The sequence below is a fragment of the Diadema setosum genome, chromosome 1, assembly GCF_964275005.1.
Source record: "Diadema setosum chromosome 1, eeDiaSeto1, whole genome shotgun sequence".
NCBI lineage: Eukaryota > Metazoa > Echinodermata > Echinoidea > Diadematoida > Diadematidae > Diadema > Diadema setosum.
This window is the reverse complement of record NC_092685.1, coordinates 38,299,694-38,321,487: the sequence shown is the minus strand read 5'-3', so window position 1 is coordinate 38,321,487 and position 21,794 is coordinate 38,299,694. Positions and strand designations below refer to the sequence as shown.

Below are 21,794 nucleotides of genomic sequence, written 5' to 3'. Positions count from 1 at the left end.
TTTAATTTGGGGGCTTTTGGGCTCCTGGGATTTTGGTGCCCATTTGAACTAATCAAGATTCTACCATCGTCCGGGATGCTACGTACTTGCCAAGTTTGGTGAAATTCTGTCATGGGGTTTTCAAGAAGAAGCTCAAAATGTAAAAAGGGTTTATTGCCACTTGGTCTACTATCAGATGGTTTATTTCCCAGTTCATCTAACACCACTATGGCTAAACTCATTTGGTCTACTGTCAATTTCGCCTAATGTCCATCTGGTCTAATCCTCACTTGGTCTAATGCCCAGTTTGGCTAACTATCATTTCATCTAATAACCAGATGGTCCAATTGCAATTTTGTCTCCTTGGGATCTTTTCCCTTTGGTCTAATAAACTGTGGGTATTAGACGAAATGGGCATAGCCCATCTGGCTTGGAAGTAGGCCAACTGGTAATGAGGCTAAGTGGCAATTGGACTAAATAGTCATTAGACGAACTGGGTGTAGACAAAACGGGATTAGATCATGTGGGTTGAGACTAAATGGCTTCTGGACGAAGTGGGAGTAGACCAAGTGACAGATCACCATAGAAAGCATACGCACGACACATGCTGGATGCTGGGACAATAAATGACCACAATAGTTCACTTGAGCCTTTGGCTCAGGTAAGTTAAAAACGGAGGATGATTGAAGATGAAACCTTAAATGGTTTGAGAAGTAAAAAACTGTGAGTAACTGAATTTATCATACTCAGTTTTTCCCACAGACCTAGAAGTGTTTGAATATCTCATTTCATTAATGGGGTATCCTTTCAGGGTGATGCTGGTAACAGCAACAGCATCAATTTTTGCATTCTTGAGTATTTTGTCATCAATTCTATCATCGGCAGCTCAGTTGACAAAGTCTGACAGTGTTTTCCAATTGAGCTACCATCTTTATTCAACAGCTACAAAGAGTATATGATGAATAGACAGGACTTGTGTTCATGTATGTGAATACAGTTTCACATACATTTACTAGTACACTGGGGGAAAATACTATTGGTGTCAAGATGAAAGGACCATGGGTATGGGAATATTTAGAGTTGGAATGCTATCATAGTTTGTATATACACCACGTGTTGGATACATCGAGAGATTTGTTGTTTCGAAGCTTACGATTTCTACTGGACTACTATCACTGCTGCAAAAGTGCTCTCCACTAACAAATTTACATGTTTTGGCACAAAATCATGGGTAAGCAATATCACAAGAGACTTGGCACTTTGTACACAATCTACAATTGCACCGTGTTTATGGTGATAACTTTCGCTGTGGAAGATTTGAAATGAGTGATACAACCAAAGCAACAATAAATAGTACAGATGACTTTTTGACAAAATATTCCAAAAGGAAAATGATAATAAATAAAAATAATAAAATACGAGGCACAGATGGGAAGAACTGAAGTGTTGAAAGAGATTCACAAGATCAACTTTTCATCTGAGAATATTCAGTCACCACACTCTATAAATCCTTGACCTCGACTACACAAGACTTTCATTGACAAGTAACTTTGTTTGATGTATGGTTATGAACTGAAATTCCAGTGACAGACAGTTTCCAATTGACAACAACTTTTTTTTTTTCTTTTTCTTTCTCATTTTTCTTTTTTAGAAACAGGTTTTTGAACTCACAAAAAGATATTTAGAATCACTGAAAAGTTGCAAGAATGGCACTTGCTATGGAGACGGCCATGAAACAACCAAGTACTTTCGAATATTCAGGCTGTTGCCATGGTAACTGCATTCAGTACACCTAACAAAGAACCGGAACATCTTCACAATATGGGTCCCTGGACTTCGGGGGCAAAAGTCAAGCCCTAGATGGGGCCCTGGGGGCATGGCCCATGGGCGGGCTAACCTGCTGAAGTGGGCTCTGCACTGAGGTGTGAATGTGAGCGTGCTGAGTGGTTGCCACTCCCTGCTTCGGAGCTACTCCAACCTACAAAGGACATACGTGGGCAGCAGCAAAAAGAAAAAAATGGTAGGCATAGCAAGAGAAGTGGGTAATGCAGGGGAAAGACGGATGAAGTTTGTGCATAGCGAGGTATTAGCACACAAATTAGAGTGCAGAAGGGGAGCCAGTAGTGGAGCAAGTGAAATTTTGAATAGCATTGCATGGCATGGGATAGAGATTGAGATAAATGTATACGTGTAAGTTCAGAGTCAAGCATTTTTAGTGTTAAGGATCACAAAGCAAAACAATGACACAAAACAAACAAAAGACAATTAATGAACACCACAGATGAAAAAAGATTTGATGGGAGATCACATAGGATGATTACAGTGTTGTTAGAAGAAGAAAAAATCACACACATGCATGGAAGGTGATTCTAAATTACATCAAGAATGTTGAACCATTGATCAATTACGTGAAAAGGGAAAAAAGTGGCACACAATAATTACAAGTCGCACAGACAAAAAATAAAATACACGAAAAATTTGGTGCATGGAGTGAAAGACAATCCAGGGAAGTACAAAGGGAGATGGGGAGGATTGGAAGAAATTAGTTTATACACCATTAGACATGAAATTAATTATCATATCTTATGTGTCCTCTTCACTTTCAAATCAAAAAGTTATACAAGGTTCTTCGTATAATTGATATATATAGAAAAGAAATACACAGATGTAAGTAAATGATTCCATTTATATGCACATACAGCTGTGATTTTTTGTTGTTGTCACAAGTAAAAGTAAGATCAACATGAATATTCTTAAAGCTGGAGTAAGCAATGGTTTGTTGGTGCTTTGATGGTTGTTTCTATGTCAAGGTAACTACTTCCAGAAAATGAGGTTTGACTCTCTACAAAGCTTTGAATACGACTAGTAAGAGCTAAATACTTACTGTTGAATCTATCTATATTGTAAAAACAGTGCAATATTCCACTTTAGATATGTTGCAGTGACACTGAGCGAAAACAATAACAATGGCACATCAACAAAAATATTTGCAAACTCAAAATAAGGTCCTTTGAGACAGCAAAGCATTACATAAAGATAGCTTGTGTTTATGACTGTACTATTCGCAAACAGATATTTACCATATAGGCCTTATTTCCCTCTTGCAAGGCTTAACTTAATGCTTCAGAAAGCAAGGTCCAATTACGGCACTAGAATTCTCTTTTCCTTTGTCAAATATAACACTTTAAAAAGAAATCCTTTTCTGGTGGTTTTCATATGAGCACTTATTTCCTTACCCTCTTGAAATTTGAGCAAGTGCATGGAAGCAAAAAGTTTGCTAAGACAATCAAAACATTTAAACAAAAATTACAATTCATATGAAGGTGACTCATCGTGAAATGCTCTGTAATACCTAGAAATCCTAGACATGAATTACACGACCTCTATGACCACAGTCTACTTGTACATAAGCTCTACAATTGACTTCTGCTTCACTGCAAATCAAAGTAAAATACTGCATTTAAATAAAGCAAGCAAAGTCTGATTTGTATTTTCGTGTAAATTACGAACCCGACGCGCTCCGGCTGCGGCTCGAGCTTTGTCGGGAGGTTGTCCTCTTGCGTTTCTTCCTGGTCCTCTCACCGTTGGTCCTGACCTCAAAGAAAGTCTTGAAGACTTCCTCTTCTTCCTCCTCTACCTCGAGGATGCTGCAATCATCATCCACGAGGTCGCCTTGGCCCTCCTTGGAGGAGGTCTGCTGGCTAGACACAAGTTGGAAGCGCCACCGGGCCTCGTTTATTCTCTTCGACAGCTGAGCAATGCGGCGCGCCAGCTGAGTCTGAGTGACGGAGCTTTCCAAATGGGCTTCCAGCCCGAAGTCTGCTGACTTATTGCCGGTTGTCTGAGAGGGTGCCCCTGGCCCAAGGAGGCTGAGCTTAACAGCATTGACATTGTCCATGCACTCTTTCAGCATGTCCAGATACACCTGCATGAAACGTCTGCTCGCAAGGAAGCCGACCTTGCTCACGAGAGGGAAGTTCTGATGACTTGTGATCTCTATACCATTCACAGCTTGGCCTTTCCCTTTGCCTAAACCCCTCTCATCCACACTTTGCAAAGCCGGACTGGGCTCCGTCAAACTCTGACTACACTCCTCACTCGGAGACAGGTGGACTTCCGTTTGGGAGCTACCCAATGGTCCCAGGCTCAAGGTACGGCGAGTGCTCTTCCTGGCCGAAGTCCTCTTCTCAACGTCCAGCGACGCCGACCGGGAAAAGGTAAACTCAGTGAGGAGACTGCCCTCCTTGAGGGGGCTCTCCACACTCTCCAGACTGGTGAAGCTGGTGTTGACCCAATCCTCATCCAGGTGGCCCTCCTCATGGTCACTGTCTGAGGCCACCAGGGCCTCCAGCTCGGGCCGGTAGATGTCCTCGGAGCGGGCGAACAGAAGAGAGAAGAGATCCTCGAGGATCTCCACGCGGTATGTCAGTGGATTGAGCCCTGCTAGTTGCTCCTTAGCAGTTTTCAACCGGTCCACAACAGCCGTCTCCCAGGACTCCCCGACGACAGTCTCCTTCCCTCCTCCAACTCTTTGACAGTTGGAATGCTGGGGCTCATCTTCTGCGGCAGCATCTAATGATTTGCTACTGCTGCCGTTTGTCAAACTCTCCTCACTCCCTTCCAGCACCTGAACTGATGGAACAGGTCTCTCCGCATTAGGCGCCGAGGTTTCTGTCGCCACGGCATCATTTGATGGAGGTTGGCAGGCGCTGTACACTACAGCCAACATGACATTCTGTACGATGAGAAAGCTGGTGTAGATGGCACTGTCTCGCTTCTGTTCACACATGATTTGCTTGAGGGAGGCCTCATCCTCCTCGCTTGCAAATCTCACAGTCTTCTTTTCACCTCCATTCACAGGAGAGGATTCTGAAATAGAATGAGATTAAAAAGCCATTTTACTTTCAAATACAGTGTAAGTCCTTATTCATCCATATGATATCAACCAGTGAAGGCAGTGAAGTATTGATCAATGGAATATGGATCATATATAAACATGTACACATGGTTCTATATCATCAACAACTTTAAAGCTGAAGTGAGAACACCTTAGTCCGTAAGTTTGCTCTCCTGTAAAAATGATACCATAAATCCTCTCACTCAGATATTTAAATGTCTCTGAATGTCTCTTGTGTTAAATCAAATGATAAGATTCCTGTAGCAAGTGTGCTCAGCTGGCAGCAATCAGCATCTAATATTATTGTCATGGATGATGCTTCATGTACAAGTGTGCCATGCCAAATATCGTGAGGGCAGCTATCAATCACAAATGTTAACTAAAGCCTGATACACAAGTTCATAATATAACAAAGATATCAGTCTTAATACCCTTGCAAAAATGCAGAGTTTTACACAAGCAATATCAAAGCCATTCATAAAGGCAGCAATTTCAAGGTCTCTTCATAAAGCCACCTAAAAGGACTCAATGAAGTTTAGAATATCACAACTTAAAAACATAGTCTTGTCAAAAGTTTACTGATCTGTTGGATGGATTTCTTTGATCAGTGTCAAAACTACTTTCCCGCTACAGGTTAATTTCTCTTCCTATGAAAAACACCAATGCCATAGACTACTGAGCATCTGAGAAGTACTGTAAAAGTGGTTACTTGTGTGTACAGATATTTTCGCAGATAACGAGGTCACAGACAAATTTCGTGAGATATCGTTTTCACGATTTGAAGCCGAGGCCTGCCCATTCACTTTGCCACTTTATGCGACCAAGATCTGGTGTAATATTTCTATGTACTGTTAAATTTGCAGCTGAACAGTAATTTGCAAAATCAAAAAAGATTAATCCTTCATGAAAATAAGTTTTTCCACTAACTTACCGAGCTGAGGTCGTGATGTGAGAACGTGGAAGACATCTTTGGGATCCAACTTGGACAGGCAAGAAAAATGGTGCAGCAGCCTGAGGACTGAGTGGAAATCGGCTCCTTGAAACAAGGCCATGATCCTGGCCTCCAGACCAGCCTCGCCACCGTACTCTGCTATTAAGGGTCTGTTACCAAAACAGAGAAATGTTTTAAATTTCTTTTCAGCATAAACTCTGTGTTAAATTTTACACAAAGTTTAATCATGCAAAATGGGTTGATTCAGTTAAAATGAAATACCATATTCTACACATCTACTCAATTTCTAGTAATTTTTATATTTTCATATTTTCATTTTTAAATTACAGAATTGTTTTTGTTTTACTTTCCATTTCAGCTTTATTTCAGTCCATTTTTGTATTCCCAATTACACCCATATTTGTATTTACTTACTTTGATATGTATATTCTCATTGCAATTTAATATTCTCATTGTAATTTAATGTTACCTCATTAACAATTGTTAATTTCTATGTATTTGTACATTGTAAAATGATGTATTGTTCTTGTTATATGAAACAAACCATTACTTCAAACTTGAAACTTGCGATAAACGTTGGATACAAAATGTTGTTGTTCCGTGGATTCACACAACAGAGCTTGTACAAATGCACAAACAGCAAATTGAGATTAACCTTCTGCACTGAAGAAACACATAAACCATTAACATGGTATATTTCACAGGAGCAATAAAGTGTGCATATTTTCATTTACTCTTGTTTTGTCCAAACAGGAGTCTATACAGATGTGTGGAACATGCCAGCAGTCGGGGAAATTGAAAACACAATGTGTTTTCTGTACTGAATGGATGATATATTCACTGTGTACTGATAATTAGAGGTACATATTCTGCTTTGCATCAACACAAACAACTTATCTGCTTAAAATTGATACCATGGGGATTGTATGTGTGAGGCACCGAGATATTGTTACTTCTTAATATTCAATTCTTGGATATCATCAAAGGCTATTGTGTGGTCAAAAAGAGGTAGAACAATTTGGTGCTTAGTTCATCAAGAAGGAATTTACAGGGTGCTGTACGATTGTATCACTAAGCTACGACAATGGAACCCAAGCATTGTATGCCAGTATACAAGTGGGGGGGGGGGGGGGGGCAGAAAAAAAAAAAGATGTTTAATGGCTTTGCTTGTGGGGCCAGTCAAATTGTCAGAAATGCACACACTCACTCACACACACACACACACACACACACACACACCTGTGGCTATCAACTCCTTCTATTAAAGCTCTACACTCACTTTAAGATCCAAACCTGTGTGAATGTATCAATATCAGGGTGGTACCATCAGGTTTACACAAATAATCCCTGTTCACAATACCCTCCCTTATTTGGCCTCCTGATAATTTGTTGACAACATTGGTTCTGAGTTCTCAGTCTACCAAGAGTCTGACAATTAGAACTGAATCTTTCTTTCACAGTGAAGGAAGCAACACTCACAGACCTGCAGATTAAACCCTTCAACAGGTGCAAACCCCTTTCAAGATTCCACTTCATGACAAATTATGCGTTTCTATTACGACATGGACTGTTCAGTATTGTATTTATACACTTCAGCAACTAAGTAAATAAACACTTGTGAAATGGTGAGATTCAGTATACAGTTTTGTCTGATTGTAGTGAAACTGTCGCTGTTCTGCTTGTTGATTTTGCTCTCTTTGTCACACTTTTTTCGTAAACACGGAGTGATGTTTCTCCATATTTGTTTTGGCTCAATTTTTTTTTTTTTTTTTTTTTACCTGGCCTTGTCTAAGCACCACTGGATGAGTTGCACATCACTGTGAAGCCTCTGGCAAGATTGCTGCAGTAAATCTTCTTCTTTGGGCGATGGCTGATCATTGCAAAACGGATAAATGAATAAAACTTGAACTGAACACATACACATATTCCCAACAAACAAAAATTCAGTGCAATCATCATTGACAGACAAAATATCATTGTTTGGATGATCCATTACAGGGTGATCATCATCACTAAATTGAATTGAATTGAATTGATTTGTTTTACATGGCCGCTAGAGAAAACAAAGAATGCTTGAAAACAAGCAACCATAGGATGGACAGCTCAGCATCCCCTCAGGGCCCTGTTGCATAAAGCCTTAACCAGAGTTTTTTTCATGGTTAAATCCAGAAACTCTGGTTAAGAATTTTTAACCAGAGTTTTTCTATTGCATAAAGCTTAACCATAGTTTTTCTCAGGTTAATGTTCAAGAAACTCAGGATATTTAACCTTAGCTGTCTGACCAAAGGTTAAATCGAAATTTCTCTGGTTAGCCCCACTTAGAGCTACCAAGGCTGCCATTCTGGAAACAATCAGCTAGGAATTGGACTAGGAGAACTGCTGCGCACTGTTTGTTCATTCATTTCTGGGAAGATATCAGTGCAGGAGTCGGAAACGCAGTAGAACAGCTAGTAGACTCTACTAGATCTAGGCCTAACAGTTAGATCTAGTTCTCTAATTGTAAATTAGTTCTATCTATAGTATCACCGTTACAATGTACTAATCGATCGAACGTTAGATCCAGCTACGGTACTACTGTACCGTGTACTAGGTTCTTACTTCCTAGTTAGATTCCTACAGATTGTACTCATTAGACAATTTTAGACCTAGATCCTATACTACTTTACTAGAATTAGATCTAACGTTAGACTCTAGAACAATCTAGTTCTACTAAAAGGCCTGACTTTAGAGCCCTAGATACGTGAATGAAGGTAGCACCAAAGAGGTAGATTCAACAGTAGACCTACTGCAAGTAGCTGTAGACCCATGTAACATACTGCCTAGACTAGATGTAACCATTGCATTAGGTACAAACTGCGACCAGCCCATAGAGCTGTAGCTCTATGGACCAGCCCGAACAAAGCTAACGTTACAGTATATCTGTGTGAAGGAGCGCCCCGCGGCGGCGCGGGGTTAGGATTCTACTAGATGTAGCCATAACAGTTGAGTTAGATCTACATACAGGTACTTACTGTGCCTGTAGATGTGTGTAGGACGTTTGCACTTTCGTATCCATGTCGATATCTCAGCTTCCATAATGCCGTATTGCACCAGAATCACAGATAAATCCCTATAACTCATAACTTATTTCCGAAAACTTATTAGAACCAGATTGGCTATCGGGAAGCTTGTAGCGCGATACTGTCATGTACTCTCTACAGTACATTGTACAGTTAGACAGCGCGTAACGGTGATCGCTAGCTGCGCGCGGAGCATAAAACTGAGAAAATCACTAGCACTTCCGCATTTTATCCTCGTCCAAGTTTATTTGAATAAAAGAAAGCCGATAAACCGTAACCTTAGTTTTTTTAACCAGAGAAATTGACTAACCATGAAACTCAGGTAGGCACCCTCCTCTAACCCGAGTTTTTCTCAGGTTATATGCAACAGGGCCCAGGAGGGAAATGCAACTGCTGCAGCCAGGGACTTTAACCAGGGATCTCTTGATTGACAGTCTGCGGTCACTGAGTTGCAACAGCTCCTCATAATTATCCCCTTCAGAAAACAGAATACTATGACATGTATATCACCTTCACATTCTATAACTGACTGCATTTGGGACTGTAATTGAAGGGGTTGACCTGGTGACAAAAATGAGTTACAGAAGTTGTCTCGTCTATCACCATGGGTGGATGCCTCTCCATCTGACGGTTCTCACATACCTGGTTTCTCCAGAGGACATCCAGGAGGCTGTTGGCCGCAGAGCAGCTGTCCACGTGGCTCCACCCCAGGAGCAAGACCAGGGGTTTCAGTTGGGAGAGCTCCTCAGGCCGGAGCAAGAAGCCAAGCTCAGTGTACATCTTCTCTCGGATCAGGATCATGGAGAAATCCTTGGGTGTACCATCAACAACAAACAAGAGAAATAAAGACAAAGAAAGTTCCAAATAGCAAAAGTAGAAAAATTCCGACACAAAGTAAAAGAAACATATAATTTTTGAACCTTCATTTTTTTTTTCTGCAGGAAGGAAAATACTTTATGTCACAAATAACAACATTATCAAGGTATCTGAATCACCTGAGCATGAAATCTTGATATCTGACAATACATCACATTCAGACTGGGATGGAATTTAGAGAATCATTGACTTTGCAGCAACAAAATGAAAATGGATTTGGCATCCAAGTAACTGCAGCATCTAAAGGCTTTGTTGCAACCAATAGACAATATGCCACTCATTGCTGTAAATAAGCACTGATTATTCATTGTTTTAGGAGTAGCCATGATGAAAAAATAATGAGCATACATACTCACATTGGACTCGAACCAACAATCTCCTGATTACTAATGATTACAGGCGTCATATCCAATAGACTACTGAGCTTCTGCCCAGCAGCCAGTGCTAGTTTGTATCCATTACAGCAGTGGGTATAACATTTTAACTCAAATTAATTAATTCTTGCATCAAGTTGTTTTTATTGTAACTGAATGTCAAATAAATTGTTGAAATTCTGTACATTTTTTACCTTGATTATAAGCACTTCAGTAAATGTCATCCTTTCAAGATTTAACAATTATAAAGAGGCAATGTTTGTCAACACAAATACGGAAAGGTTAGTAATCCCTTGCAACTCACCACAATGTTGCCTAGTATGTGGTGACCTTTTTCTATCGCCCAGTGAATGAGATTACGCCAAGCCTCCTCTCTGTCGTTCAGACATGACAGCGACAAGAAGATCCGCAGCTCTGGGCACATGTACTGCAGCAGCTGCGGCTTGGACTGGGTAAGGGCTCCCTCTAGAGATTCCCATCTCACTTTCGACTGGACCAACGAGAACACTTCCTGCAGAGCGTCCGACTCCCGCCCCACCAATGCTGCAGACAGCGTGGCTTGGCATAGCACCTTGGGGTGCCTCCTTGCAAGTCGCAGCAAATTCGTGAAGGCGTTTTCCACGGAGGTCCGCAAAGACACCAATATTGAGGGCGGTGGATCAAAGAAGTTGAGCAGATGGTGAATGGATTGCACTTTTTCGTCGACGGCATTACTGTCCAGGGACTGCACAGCCACAGTCTCACATATAGAGTCCAGGGATGTCACACGTTCCTGAAGGCAGCTGATATAGAGCTGATACAACAAACAGTTGTTCTCTGCACAGGCAGGTTGGTCCTGAAGGAGGAGATGTTGGATGAGGGTGTGACCCAGCATGGCGTCTTTCGCCAGTGCTGAGGAGATGAGATCTAGGCTCGCCCGAGACAGACGAGGCGGTCGCCATGGTGATCCACTTTGAATGACTAATTTCTGTCCTGTCTTTGGCTGGTGCTGGACTATTTCATGGTAGGCATGAATTTCCTGCAGAAAAGAAAAGAAAGTTAGTAAAGAAAAATATCAAACTAAAATCCTGGCAATTTGACTAATATGCAATATAAACATTTAGACAGATGTCATGTTTTCAATATGATGAATTATTCAAGGCACATTTTGTAATGGGTTCACAGCATATTGTTTTAGATTATTTGTATTGAAACATTTGCATTTTTTATAAAATGTGAAACATCAAGAATTAGACCTCAGTTAACAGAGTTCAGAGTTTCATCTGGGAAACATAATACCTGTACTGCAAAGTCATATCAATGGAGGTGAATCGTGGAGGGCATTTGCTTGTATTTGTAAGAGCTATTAGCCTTCTGGACAAGCATAAAAATTGTATAGCAGATATTAGCAGGGTTTTTCAGCCTACAACATACAAAGTACACTTTAATGCTAACACAAGCAACAACAAAATGTCCTGTATGCAGAGAGTAAATACTCTAATACTATGCACTTTGCAGTTCCCCATACAGAAGACCTTACCTGTAGGATGGTTGAGGGAGCGTTGGATCCAGCAAGATACAAAAGCAGTCGAAACTCAACACCATGCAGCTCATCAGCTGACAATACCTTGATGAAAAAAAAAACAGATGTGGTGTTTGATAAAGATGAAACCTCAGGTGATTTTTTGTTCAATCTGGTCAACTAGACTTTGGTGCAAAACTACAGAGGTAACAATTGCATCTTCACATCTGGCAGACACAGCTGCAGTGACTGTTTTGGGTGGTGAAGAGGTGGTGTTCATTCTTAAATTGTCAAGATGTTGAGGAATTTTCTAAATAACATTGACCAAACTGTAGTGATAGCCTTCAATCAGAGCTGACGAGAAAACTTGTTGTTGTTGTTGTTGTCCTTGTTCTTGTTGTTGATGTTGTTGTTGGTTTGTTTGTTTGTTCCTGGTCTACCAGACTAGACCAATTATCTCCTATTAACTACCAAAATGAATCAAAACTTACAACAATCTGTACATCTTCAATCAAACACACAGCTACAGAAGAATTCAAATTCACATATGATAGTAGGCACATAAATTTGCAAATTATGTAAGCACTACCGGTAATTTTTATAGGTCATCAGCTTGAATTCCAGTATGAAAGAAATGACAAATAAGTTTTTGTTGTGTGTTTCAAACCTGCTGCTGCTGGGTCCCTCTCTTGAGGTGCAGTGCAGCTAACCATGCCAGGTGGTGTGGAGATGGTACGCTATCAGACCAAAGACTGCATAAAGAGTCACAACATGATAAAAACTGATTTGAAAAAACAAACAAACAAAAACAATAGTGTCCACTGAACGGTACTACAATGGAGAATTACAATGAATAGTAACTTAAAGTCTCAAGTATTATGGTGATTATCACATTCACATCTTTTCTTACTTTTTCTTCAGTACATTTACTATGAAATGTTTTGCAATGAATAATCAGCTGCAATTACTCTTCTGTTGTTGTTGCTTTGGTTTGGTTTATGACAGCCATGACTATTACCTTTCCACAATTAATTGTGTTTATATGACATTTTGATGCATTGAGAATATGTATTTTTATATTGTTTGTTCTTTTCTTTGCTGTTTTGTACATTACAACTTGCAGTAGAAAATGAAATAAATGGAAACAAAACTAGGCAAATTGCAAATCTGATTGCTGAAGTGTGAATTTTGACTGTCCAGGTAACACAAGCACACAATATCGTCCCTCCTTGAAATACTGTGCACAATCCAATTATTTGCATTATTGATGCTGACAGAGAAGGTACTCTTGACAAGCATTCATTATAAACCCCACAGGCATCATCAACATTTTGGCAGAAACAGAGCTGCAGAAATCTATCAAACAAAGAGCTGAGGTTGATTCAACAGAATGCGATGAAACATTCTGTACCTGACTTCATTGGGATGTCTGACAATGGATCTGAGCACAGCTTGGATGTCTGGCTCATCAGAGGAGCCACCACGGTTGTCCTGCAGGTGCTGGAGTGATGCGGCACAGGCCGATGCCAGCTCCCACTGTCCCAGGTACAGGTGGTTGAAGAAGGCCGTCAGGAGCTGTTGCCGGGTAACTTGCTCCTCCCTCCCAAAGGGATGGTTCCCCACTGGTTCAACCTGCTCCGAGGGCAGTGAGCGTCCCTCTTTTGTAAACATTGCCATTGCCCTAGGCTGTGGGCTGCTGTCCCCCTAACAATAACCAGTGATGCAAAAGGACAATTCAGAGTAGTTCATATAGCAAACAGCTAGCAATGAGCATTTTAGTAAGGCTGATCATAATGTAGAATTGTAAGAGTGGCACAATTAAAAAACAAAACAAAACAACAACAAAACAACAACAAAAAATGCTCACAAGCAACCGAGTAGCAAAACTGACATCACGTATACCAGTACACAAATAAGGTGTTTACTGTTAAATAAATACTGCATGCAGTACGCAAGTAGCACTGTTTAGTACTAGTAGTAATAGGAATAAGGCTAGTAGTAGTACAACTTTAGAATGATTACAAAACTCATATTAATTTTCAGCACATTTTCAATATAGATATAGATCAACATTCTGTACATAAATTTACATTCATACATGTAGAATATAAATATTTAAATTTTTGTAAGATTTTTGTTTTCATAAAATGGCAGTGTATACAACCACTTGTCCACACGCATGTGTCTTTACCATCCAGCCACACGAGTGTGGTTGTAGCCATGGCCCAAGTCGCTGGATACAGCCACACTCATGTGTAATGTACATACAGTATCTACAAGTTACACACACGGAGGAGATGATCGCCGTGCATGCGTGTCGGTTACAGCTCGTTATTCCGATGGTTCGTTATTCTGAAGGCTCTTCAGTCCGAAGATTCCTTATTCCGAAGGTTCGTTTTTCCGAACTTCATTTTCGGATGAACAAATCTTCGGAATAACGAACCTTTGGAATAACGCCACAAATGTTCAGATTAACGAACCCTTTTTCATTTTCGGATTAACGAACCTCTAGGTATAGGGAATTTGCGTGTTTCGCATTAACGAACCTTCGGAATATCGAACCTTCGGAATAACGAACAGCACCCGTTCGTGTCAAGCACATGAACACCACACAAGAAGCTTATTGGCAAAGCGTTGAAAGTAACTTCATTTTCATACCTTCTGATATTGTTTTCTTACAATTTTTTTTTTTTTTTGCTCCATTCTCATCGTGTTTGCTTGATACGATGGGTTAAGCATTTAGCAAAGTTACAACTGCCACTAAATTGGGGGACTTCGGATTGACATCGCTAGACTGCAGCTGGTGGTAGGTCCTACATCGTGACTTCGGGTGCTAGCGAACACTCAGCGCAGCTGCAGCCTAGCCAGCGCAGTTGTGCCACCCGCCCCAGCAGGGACCCGTGCGCCGCCTGCCTGTGTACACTAGGTGCGCGATTTGAGAACTGTACTAGTACAACGTCTACCCGAACGAACGAAGGTGAAGTCTCAATAACGACGCGATGCATGATCAATCGTAAATCAAAGTCCAAAATCAATTGTAACTTTGCTATTGATTTTAAATTCATCTTTTATCAAATAAAGAAAATGAGAATAAAGTTTAAAATGAACAAAGTAAATTTGTTTAGATGGCGAGATGATATTAAATGAGGTTAATCTAGGAGGTAGGTTCATCGCTTTGCGGTGGTACATCATATCGCGTGTTGATGTGGCCACACACTTGCACACAGCGGGTTCCCCGCTACGCAACGCGCAATACAGTATAAAGTTCCGTGTGTGTGGATATGTACATTTGAATACACACGAGTACGAGTGTGGCTGTATCCAGCGACTCGGGCCATCAACTAGCCATGGCTACAACCACACTCGTGTTGCTGGATGGTAAAGACACACGCGTGTGGTTGTATACACTGCCTTTCATAATCATATCGACGTCTACACGCAAAGAGACTATAAAATCTTAGACTAGATATTTAATGGTCTCATTATGCAATTATAAGAACTGAACATCAGTATTAAATCCATTTTTATGCAAATTTTAGTGCACAAGTCAAATATCAATGAGTTTGACATGACTGACACAACTCTCAACTGACCTCGTCTCAATCAACTTTGTCTCAGTCAACTGCAGCACAAGTCACGGTCAATCAACAATGTCCAATGTCAATGAATGTCAATGACAATGTGGAATGACAATGATGTCAACACCACTAGGCCTACTGCACCAAAAGCAAAAATTTGCAAAATTGAGGGACTATAGCAGTGTCATGAAGTCAAGCCAAGTGAAATATATGTATGTATGTTAGATTTCCTGCTACACAAGTCATAAAATTAGAAACAGGGGCTGATTTCTATTCTGAAATGAAAACTATAATGTCACACATACATAGAAGTAAGTACATGGGACTATATACGTTCGTCAACTTCTTGCCTCTATTATGGAGACTGGAGTCGATACCGGTAGGCGATACGTCCCCTCCCCCTCGCCTGTCGGCCTTCCGCATTTAATGGAAAAGGTCTAAATCCACACCATGGTCCCTGTGATGATAAGCCATGATAATGTTTCAAGGAATATGTAATTTGAATGACCAACGTAATACTCACTTTTAATACATAATCATGATTAACTGCGAAACGTCTTCGATGTTCATCGTTTATGATACCGTACAATTATATGTAGTAGTATAGTGTAGGTGGGTTACGTGTGATAGCTAGCTGGATGATACTGAGTATTGTGTATCGTGCGCTGTGATCCATACAAAACAATCATATGACTTCCACCCACACACACACACACAATGCTGCACTCTCCGCACGCATTGCGCATGCAGCGCTGTACATTGTGTATACCGAGCTAACTCTTTATAAAGTATCAAATCTCCTCCTCGCCAGCTAACCCGTCGATAGCTCAGTTGGTAGAGCGGAGGACTGTAGAGGAATAACTCATAGACATCCTTAGGTCGCTGGTTCGAATCCGGCTCGACGGAGTGGGCCTTCCCTTTTTTTTTTTTTTTCCCCTTCTATTATACATAATAATTATAGTTATGTCCTTTCATTTTTTTTTCTCTCATTTATTTCTTTTTTCCCCTTTATTTCAGTTTGCTACTGTATATTATAGTGTGTAATCCTTGACAAGATTCTTTACTGCACTATATAGAAAGTAATGTTCGCAGATTTCTGCTCTATCATATTTTGCCATTTTCCCCCCTTTTTTTTAGGATTTACCACATCATGTTGCAGGCTGACGCAACCGGGAGGTGGGGGGCTTGATCCCCCCCCCCCTTTATCTTATTACTGTCATTTTTTTTTTTTTTTTGCAATAGTATAGGCCTATAAAGAAATACATGATGGTTTAACCAGTTGCGGCCCCCACTTCTTTTCTTTTTTTTTAGCCTGGAAGTGGCACCAGAAAAATGTGCTTAAGTTTTGTTTTGTTTTGTTTTGTTTTGTTTTTTGTTTTGTTTTTTTTTTTTGGTTGTTTGTTTTGTTTTGTTTTTTTTTTTTTTGGGGGGGGGGGTTGGTCAGTTGCTGTGTTGTTGTTCTTGTTGTTGTTGTTATCAAAGCCAATTAGAACCCGGAAGTTGAACCAGAAAATTGCCGTCCAAGGGTTTGAGTTGTTTGTTTGTTTGTTGTTGTTGTTTTTTCTTGTCAGCTGATGAAATTCAGAAGTTGCACCATTAAGAAATAATAAACCGGCCCTCGCTTTTAGAAACATGGCGCCGGCCCTGTGTTGATTCAAATAGACAAAAAAAAAAATGATAATAAAATAATAATCGGCATGAAACATCAAACAAGACGTACCACTATGCAAACAATAAAGGATTACGCCAACAAGCAGAGGCACATGAGGGACTGGGTAACGAGTGAATCTCTCCCTCTCTCTGTGTTTGTCTGTGTTTGTGTGTTGTTATCAATATCTCAGAAGCAAGGAGTTATTAACCCCCCCCCCCCAAAAAAAAAAAACACACAACAACAACAACAACAAACAAACAAACAAACAAACAAAAGACAAAAAACAGAGACCCTCTTAATATTAAAGGGATAACATAGTTTTGGTTGAGATGGGGGAATCAGATTCTAACTCTTTGTAAGATATATATTGAGTATATAACTATGATAAGACATAAAGTTTATTTGATGAAAATTGGTTAAAAAATGGCTGAGATAAAAAAAAGTAAAACAAAGTGGTCCTAATTAAAAAGTGAGTCCCATCCTTTATTAAGACCTCTTTGTATTTGGATATCTCAGTCATTTCAAAAATAATTTTTATCAAATAAACTTTCAAATCCTCTTAGAATTGTATGCTCTTTCATATTTCATAAGAAGTTTAAAAAAGTTGGAAACCTGAAACCCCATCTCGACCAAAACTATACCATCCAGCAGGTATAGTGGGAAAAAAAAATCAAAAAGCACCAACTTCAGCACATGTTTATGGACTGACGTCATGTTCTTGCTTAGCAGATGTGGATATATTGAGCCCTTTTGAAATTTGACGTCTATCTCCTGCTTTGATAATTATTTTTGTCCCTTTTTTTTAGGTGGGGGGGGGGGAATCATGTTTCGAATCATACCATACTAGAATGTGTAAGAAAAGTGGCTAAATTTATAGATTTGAAATTATTCATTACAATGATATTGCAATTACCAGTAACCCTTTCTGTGCCAATTAGTAATGTGCACAAAATGATACACATAACCTTTATATGAACAAGTCATGATATACATGATGTATTTTCCCGTTGCCATGGTAACAGGTTGTTTCTATAAAAACAATATTTTCATTCAATTAAAAAGTACTAAAATATAATAAAGGCTCGTAAATTAATTGATTTAGGATTACTCTTTTAGTTGTGATTAAAGCCCTAGTCATTCTGTAACATGGTAACGATTTTTTTTATGACACTTTTTTCTCATAAAGTATCAAATGTAACAAAAGTGACTTAATTTATATAAGACTAAGAGTTATCCATTCATGGTGTAATCAAAATCGTTCAAGGTCATGGGAATGAAAGAAATTCTCTGTTGCCATGCATGGTAACACTTTAAATTCCAGAAACTTTCGTATATTTGCAACAAAATAATGTAAAACACAAAAGACGTGTCTGAGAATGTCTATTTCAAGTTCGATCTTCATTTGCGGCATCACCAGCTGGGTCATTCAAAGTCACATTTCCTATAAAACACGATAGTTGCTATGGCAACGACTTTTCAGAAATTGCCTTTGGAGGAATCTTGATGCTATCCTGCCTATAACATTATTTTCAATGAACCACTTCCCCTTCTTTGACTTCTACGTCAATTCGATCCATCTGGCTAGCATATATAAAAGTTCAACTATTCGCTCCAACAATCTAAACGTGTCCAGGTTCAAAAACTACATGTGTTTCTTCTGCACTTTTGATACTTTGCTGATCATTAACTTTTTCTCTCAAAAAAATATATATCCATAGTGCCCCCCTCCCCTTCGCTCAAAAAAAAAAAGAGCAAATAAAAAAATAAAAAAAAACCGCTTTGAGTTTCAGTTGTTTGATTCGGCCACCAAAAGTTGACCTGTTAATTTGGACGGTGGCACCCACATCAATTTTTAGTGGCCCCAGGGCCACCGTGCCACCACTAATGTCGAGCCCTGCCTACACTGTAACTGTAGGATATAAGTTTGTTTATTTTTCCCTTTTTTAGTTATGTTTTGCTTGTGTTTTACAAGTCACAACGGAGCTGGATCACAGATAGAGATCGGTGATACAAACTACTACAATGTAGTACTCGTAACAGATTTTCCGTGAGCCGGATCGAGAGTAGGCCTGCGCAGTCGTTTGTCGCAAGTGGCGCTGTTGGTGTTTCCTCCAAAGATCCCCATTCACTCCGCGGAAAATAAATCACGTTGAGAGGCCAAGGCATCGAGCATCTGAGACCTGCCGCTTGGCTAGCTGCATCGGCCTCATCCATGTGTGTACCCCCACTCGCGGCGCCGCGAGCCCATTGATGTTCCTTTCACCCCATACACGAGATAACCGGCGTAAATTCCTAGGCGAATGGACGTTTTGTTACCTTACAAAAACACACGGAATATTTCTATGGTATTCACGCTCATCTCTAGATGTGGTATCAAAAGAGGTGAGTTGTTTTTTCCCCATTTAGAATCTGTTTTCACCCAGATGTTGCTCGTTTCCTGTTGATGAGTAGAGGGAAGCTCCCAACCAAATTCGTTTACGTTGGGCCGGTAGTAACTACACGCAGCCGCGACAAAACGCGTTTTGTCGCGGCTACGTGTAGTTAGGCCGGTAGAAGATCATGATACAATACTGCACAAGTACTACTAACAGTTACCCATACTAGTAGAAGAAGTTTCTAGTGCCGGTATTTCATTTCACGAAATCCGTCTGTATGGTAGATAAGTTTACATGCTTATGGAAGATCGAGGGCCAGATCGAGTACCTGTATAGGATGTGGAAAGAGGTGCTCTTATTAATGCCAGTACTAGGCAGTAGTGGCATCGATCGATCGTCATGCGGCAGGCAGGAAAGGAAAACCGGAGCCTAGCCTAGAGCCTAGAGGCAGTGCCAGAGCAATGAGATCTTATATTCCTGAAATTGAATGTTCCGTAGTTCGTACACAATCCACATGTGTCCACACCTCGTTCTCATTGAGTGATTAGTACTTGTATGTTTAGTCATTCATTGAGGTCAAGGTGCAGTGGTATGTGGTTATGACTGCACAAGGTCCACAAGGAGACAAGCCTTTTTGAAATATTTAAAACCACCAGTTGTATTTTGCAAAATCATCTCTTTGATTGATATTATTCTTCATGTGATATCACTCATCACTTCGTATATTCTTTGGTACATGCAAGGAGGGAGGTACTAGTACCTCCTTGGTACATGTAAATATCACTACACTTCTTTAAAATTTATATCATCATACATTCAAATGTTGTCTTATCTGGTAGATCTACTCTGTTTAAGTGGATTTTTTTTTTCATCCATAAAATAGGGTATAGTTTAGTCCCATAAATGTATAAATGCCATAATCTCTAAATAATGCAATGGCTGAAAATCAGTTCAAAATACAACAGCCTCACACAAAGAATAGCTTTGGTTAAGGAGAACTGCAGTGCTAATGTTATTTTGATGAAAATTGAAGACATTTCCTTCCAAATGAATCTCGGTGATATTTGATGCATGATGATAATGAAAATATTCAATGAAATTCAAGATGATGACATCACTACTCATACTCCTCCTCTAACTACACGTAGCCGCGACAAAACGCGGCTACACCTCTATTCCTTCGCAGACGTTGTCATTTTTCAGTGTGGTTGTGCGACTCCTTCATGAATATCTTTATTAATCGTGGAAAACTAAAATACAAGGAATTATCGTAATCTATGATAATCATTCAATAATCGATATGCGATTTTTTGTTTAATTACGTCAAAAACTCACCGAAATCTGTGGCTGAAATCAGGTCTGTAAACGTCCTTATTGCTTCACTCCTCATCTGCGTGTTATTATGAATGGCATTCACTCTCGTATGTATACAACGTACAACGTAGGTAGTCGGAGAGGCGCCCTCTAGCTCTCCGACTACCTACGACCTACGTTGTACGTATACGAGAGTGAATGCCATTCAAATAACACGCAGATGAGGAGTGAAGCAATAAGGACGTTTACAGACCTGATTTCAGCCACAGATTTCGGTGAGTTTTTGACGTAATTAAAGAAAAAATCGCATACCGATTATTGAATGATTATCATAGATTACGATAATTCCTTGTATTTTAGTTTTCCACGATTAATAAAGATATTCATGAAGGAGTCGCACAACCACACTGAAAAATGACAACGTCTGCGAAGGAATAGAGGTGTAGCCGCGTTTTGTCGCGGCTGCGTGTAGTTAACTCCTCCTCCTACTACTACTACTTCTGCTACCGTACCGTACTACTACAACTAAAATGATAATGGTGTTGATATTGAATGATACACACGTATGTAAGTACACGTATTACAAACAATATTTATGCTGATAAAGAATAATCGTAGCTACATGTGACAGGTGGGTATTTTACATTTCTACAAAAGGTGTTAGATTGTGTTTACAAATTGTAGTGGATTGATATGACCCCAGTAATCAAAATGATCTAATCTTATTTTCCTTGGATATTTGCTTGGCCAAAAAGTGTGCTCCCATCGGTCAATTTGCAATGTGCATGGCAAAGGAATCTACTGGCATTTTATTCCAATATTCCATGTGAGAATTTAGAAACAAATGTCTCTTTGGAATGTTATTTTCGGCATTCCTAGATTTTCAAAAAGTAGGCGATGTACTTATTGTATCACATTGTACCCGTAAGTGGAGTCATTCAGTTATAGAGCTGTATGATCACATTTAAATGGATAATCGAGACATATTGGTGATTGTACATATCTCCAAAGTCAGGGCTTGGCTGGCCTCAAAATTGGTATAATCTGTGCTGTTACTCTGTTTTTAGAAGATGATCCAGTAGAAAACACTGATTTCAGGTGGTACAAGTAAGCTCTAGACTAGGTTCTGCTTTCCAAGCCTTTATATTGACAAAATTGCAAGCGTTTTATACTGAGTTATTAGAGATGAAAAGTCTTACAGATTTGTCATCCAGTTAATATTGTTTTTATGTAAAGGC

At 39.8% G+C, this 21,794-nt stretch overlaps 1 protein-coding gene and 1 non-coding gene across 2 annotated transcripts in view; one reads left to right on the top strand and one right to left on the bottom strand.

Moving 5' to 3' along the window:
• Nucleotides 1-13,184, bottom strand: part of LOC140235390 (uncharacterized) — a 57,435-nt gene extending 44,251 nt beyond the window's left edge. Inside the window, exons 1-9 of the mRNA XM_072315451.1 lie at nucleotides 13,050-13,184; nucleotides 12,306-12,390; nucleotides 11,657-11,743; nucleotides 10,442-11,155; nucleotides 9,530-9,697; nucleotides 7,607-7,698; nucleotides 5,808-5,977; nucleotides 3,490-4,848; nucleotides 1,877-1,957 (exon numbers count right to left, since the gene is read on the bottom strand). Coding sequence (XP_072171552.1) covers nucleotides 1,877-1,957; nucleotides 3,490-4,848; nucleotides 5,808-5,977; nucleotides 7,607-7,698; nucleotides 9,530-9,697; nucleotides 10,442-11,011 — 2,440 coding nt within the window. The 5' untranslated portion in view covers nucleotides 11,012-11,155; nucleotides 11,657-11,743; nucleotides 12,306-12,390; nucleotides 13,050-13,184. The remainder of the gene's footprint in view (nucleotides 1-1,876; nucleotides 1,958-3,489; nucleotides 4,849-5,807; nucleotides 5,978-7,606; nucleotides 7,699-9,529; nucleotides 9,698-10,441; nucleotides 11,156-11,656; nucleotides 11,744-12,305; nucleotides 12,391-13,049) is intronic.
• A 2,848-nt stretch (nucleotides 13,185-16,032) lies between these two features.
• Nucleotides 16,033-16,122, top strand: Trnay-gua (transfer RNA tyrosine (anticodon GUA)). Its single transcript is given in 2 exon segments — nucleotides 16,033-16,069; nucleotides 16,087-16,122. It is a non-coding gene; the product is annotated as a tRNA-Tyr (tRNA).
• The last annotated feature ends 5,672 nt before the right edge of the window (nucleotides 16,123-21,794 follow it).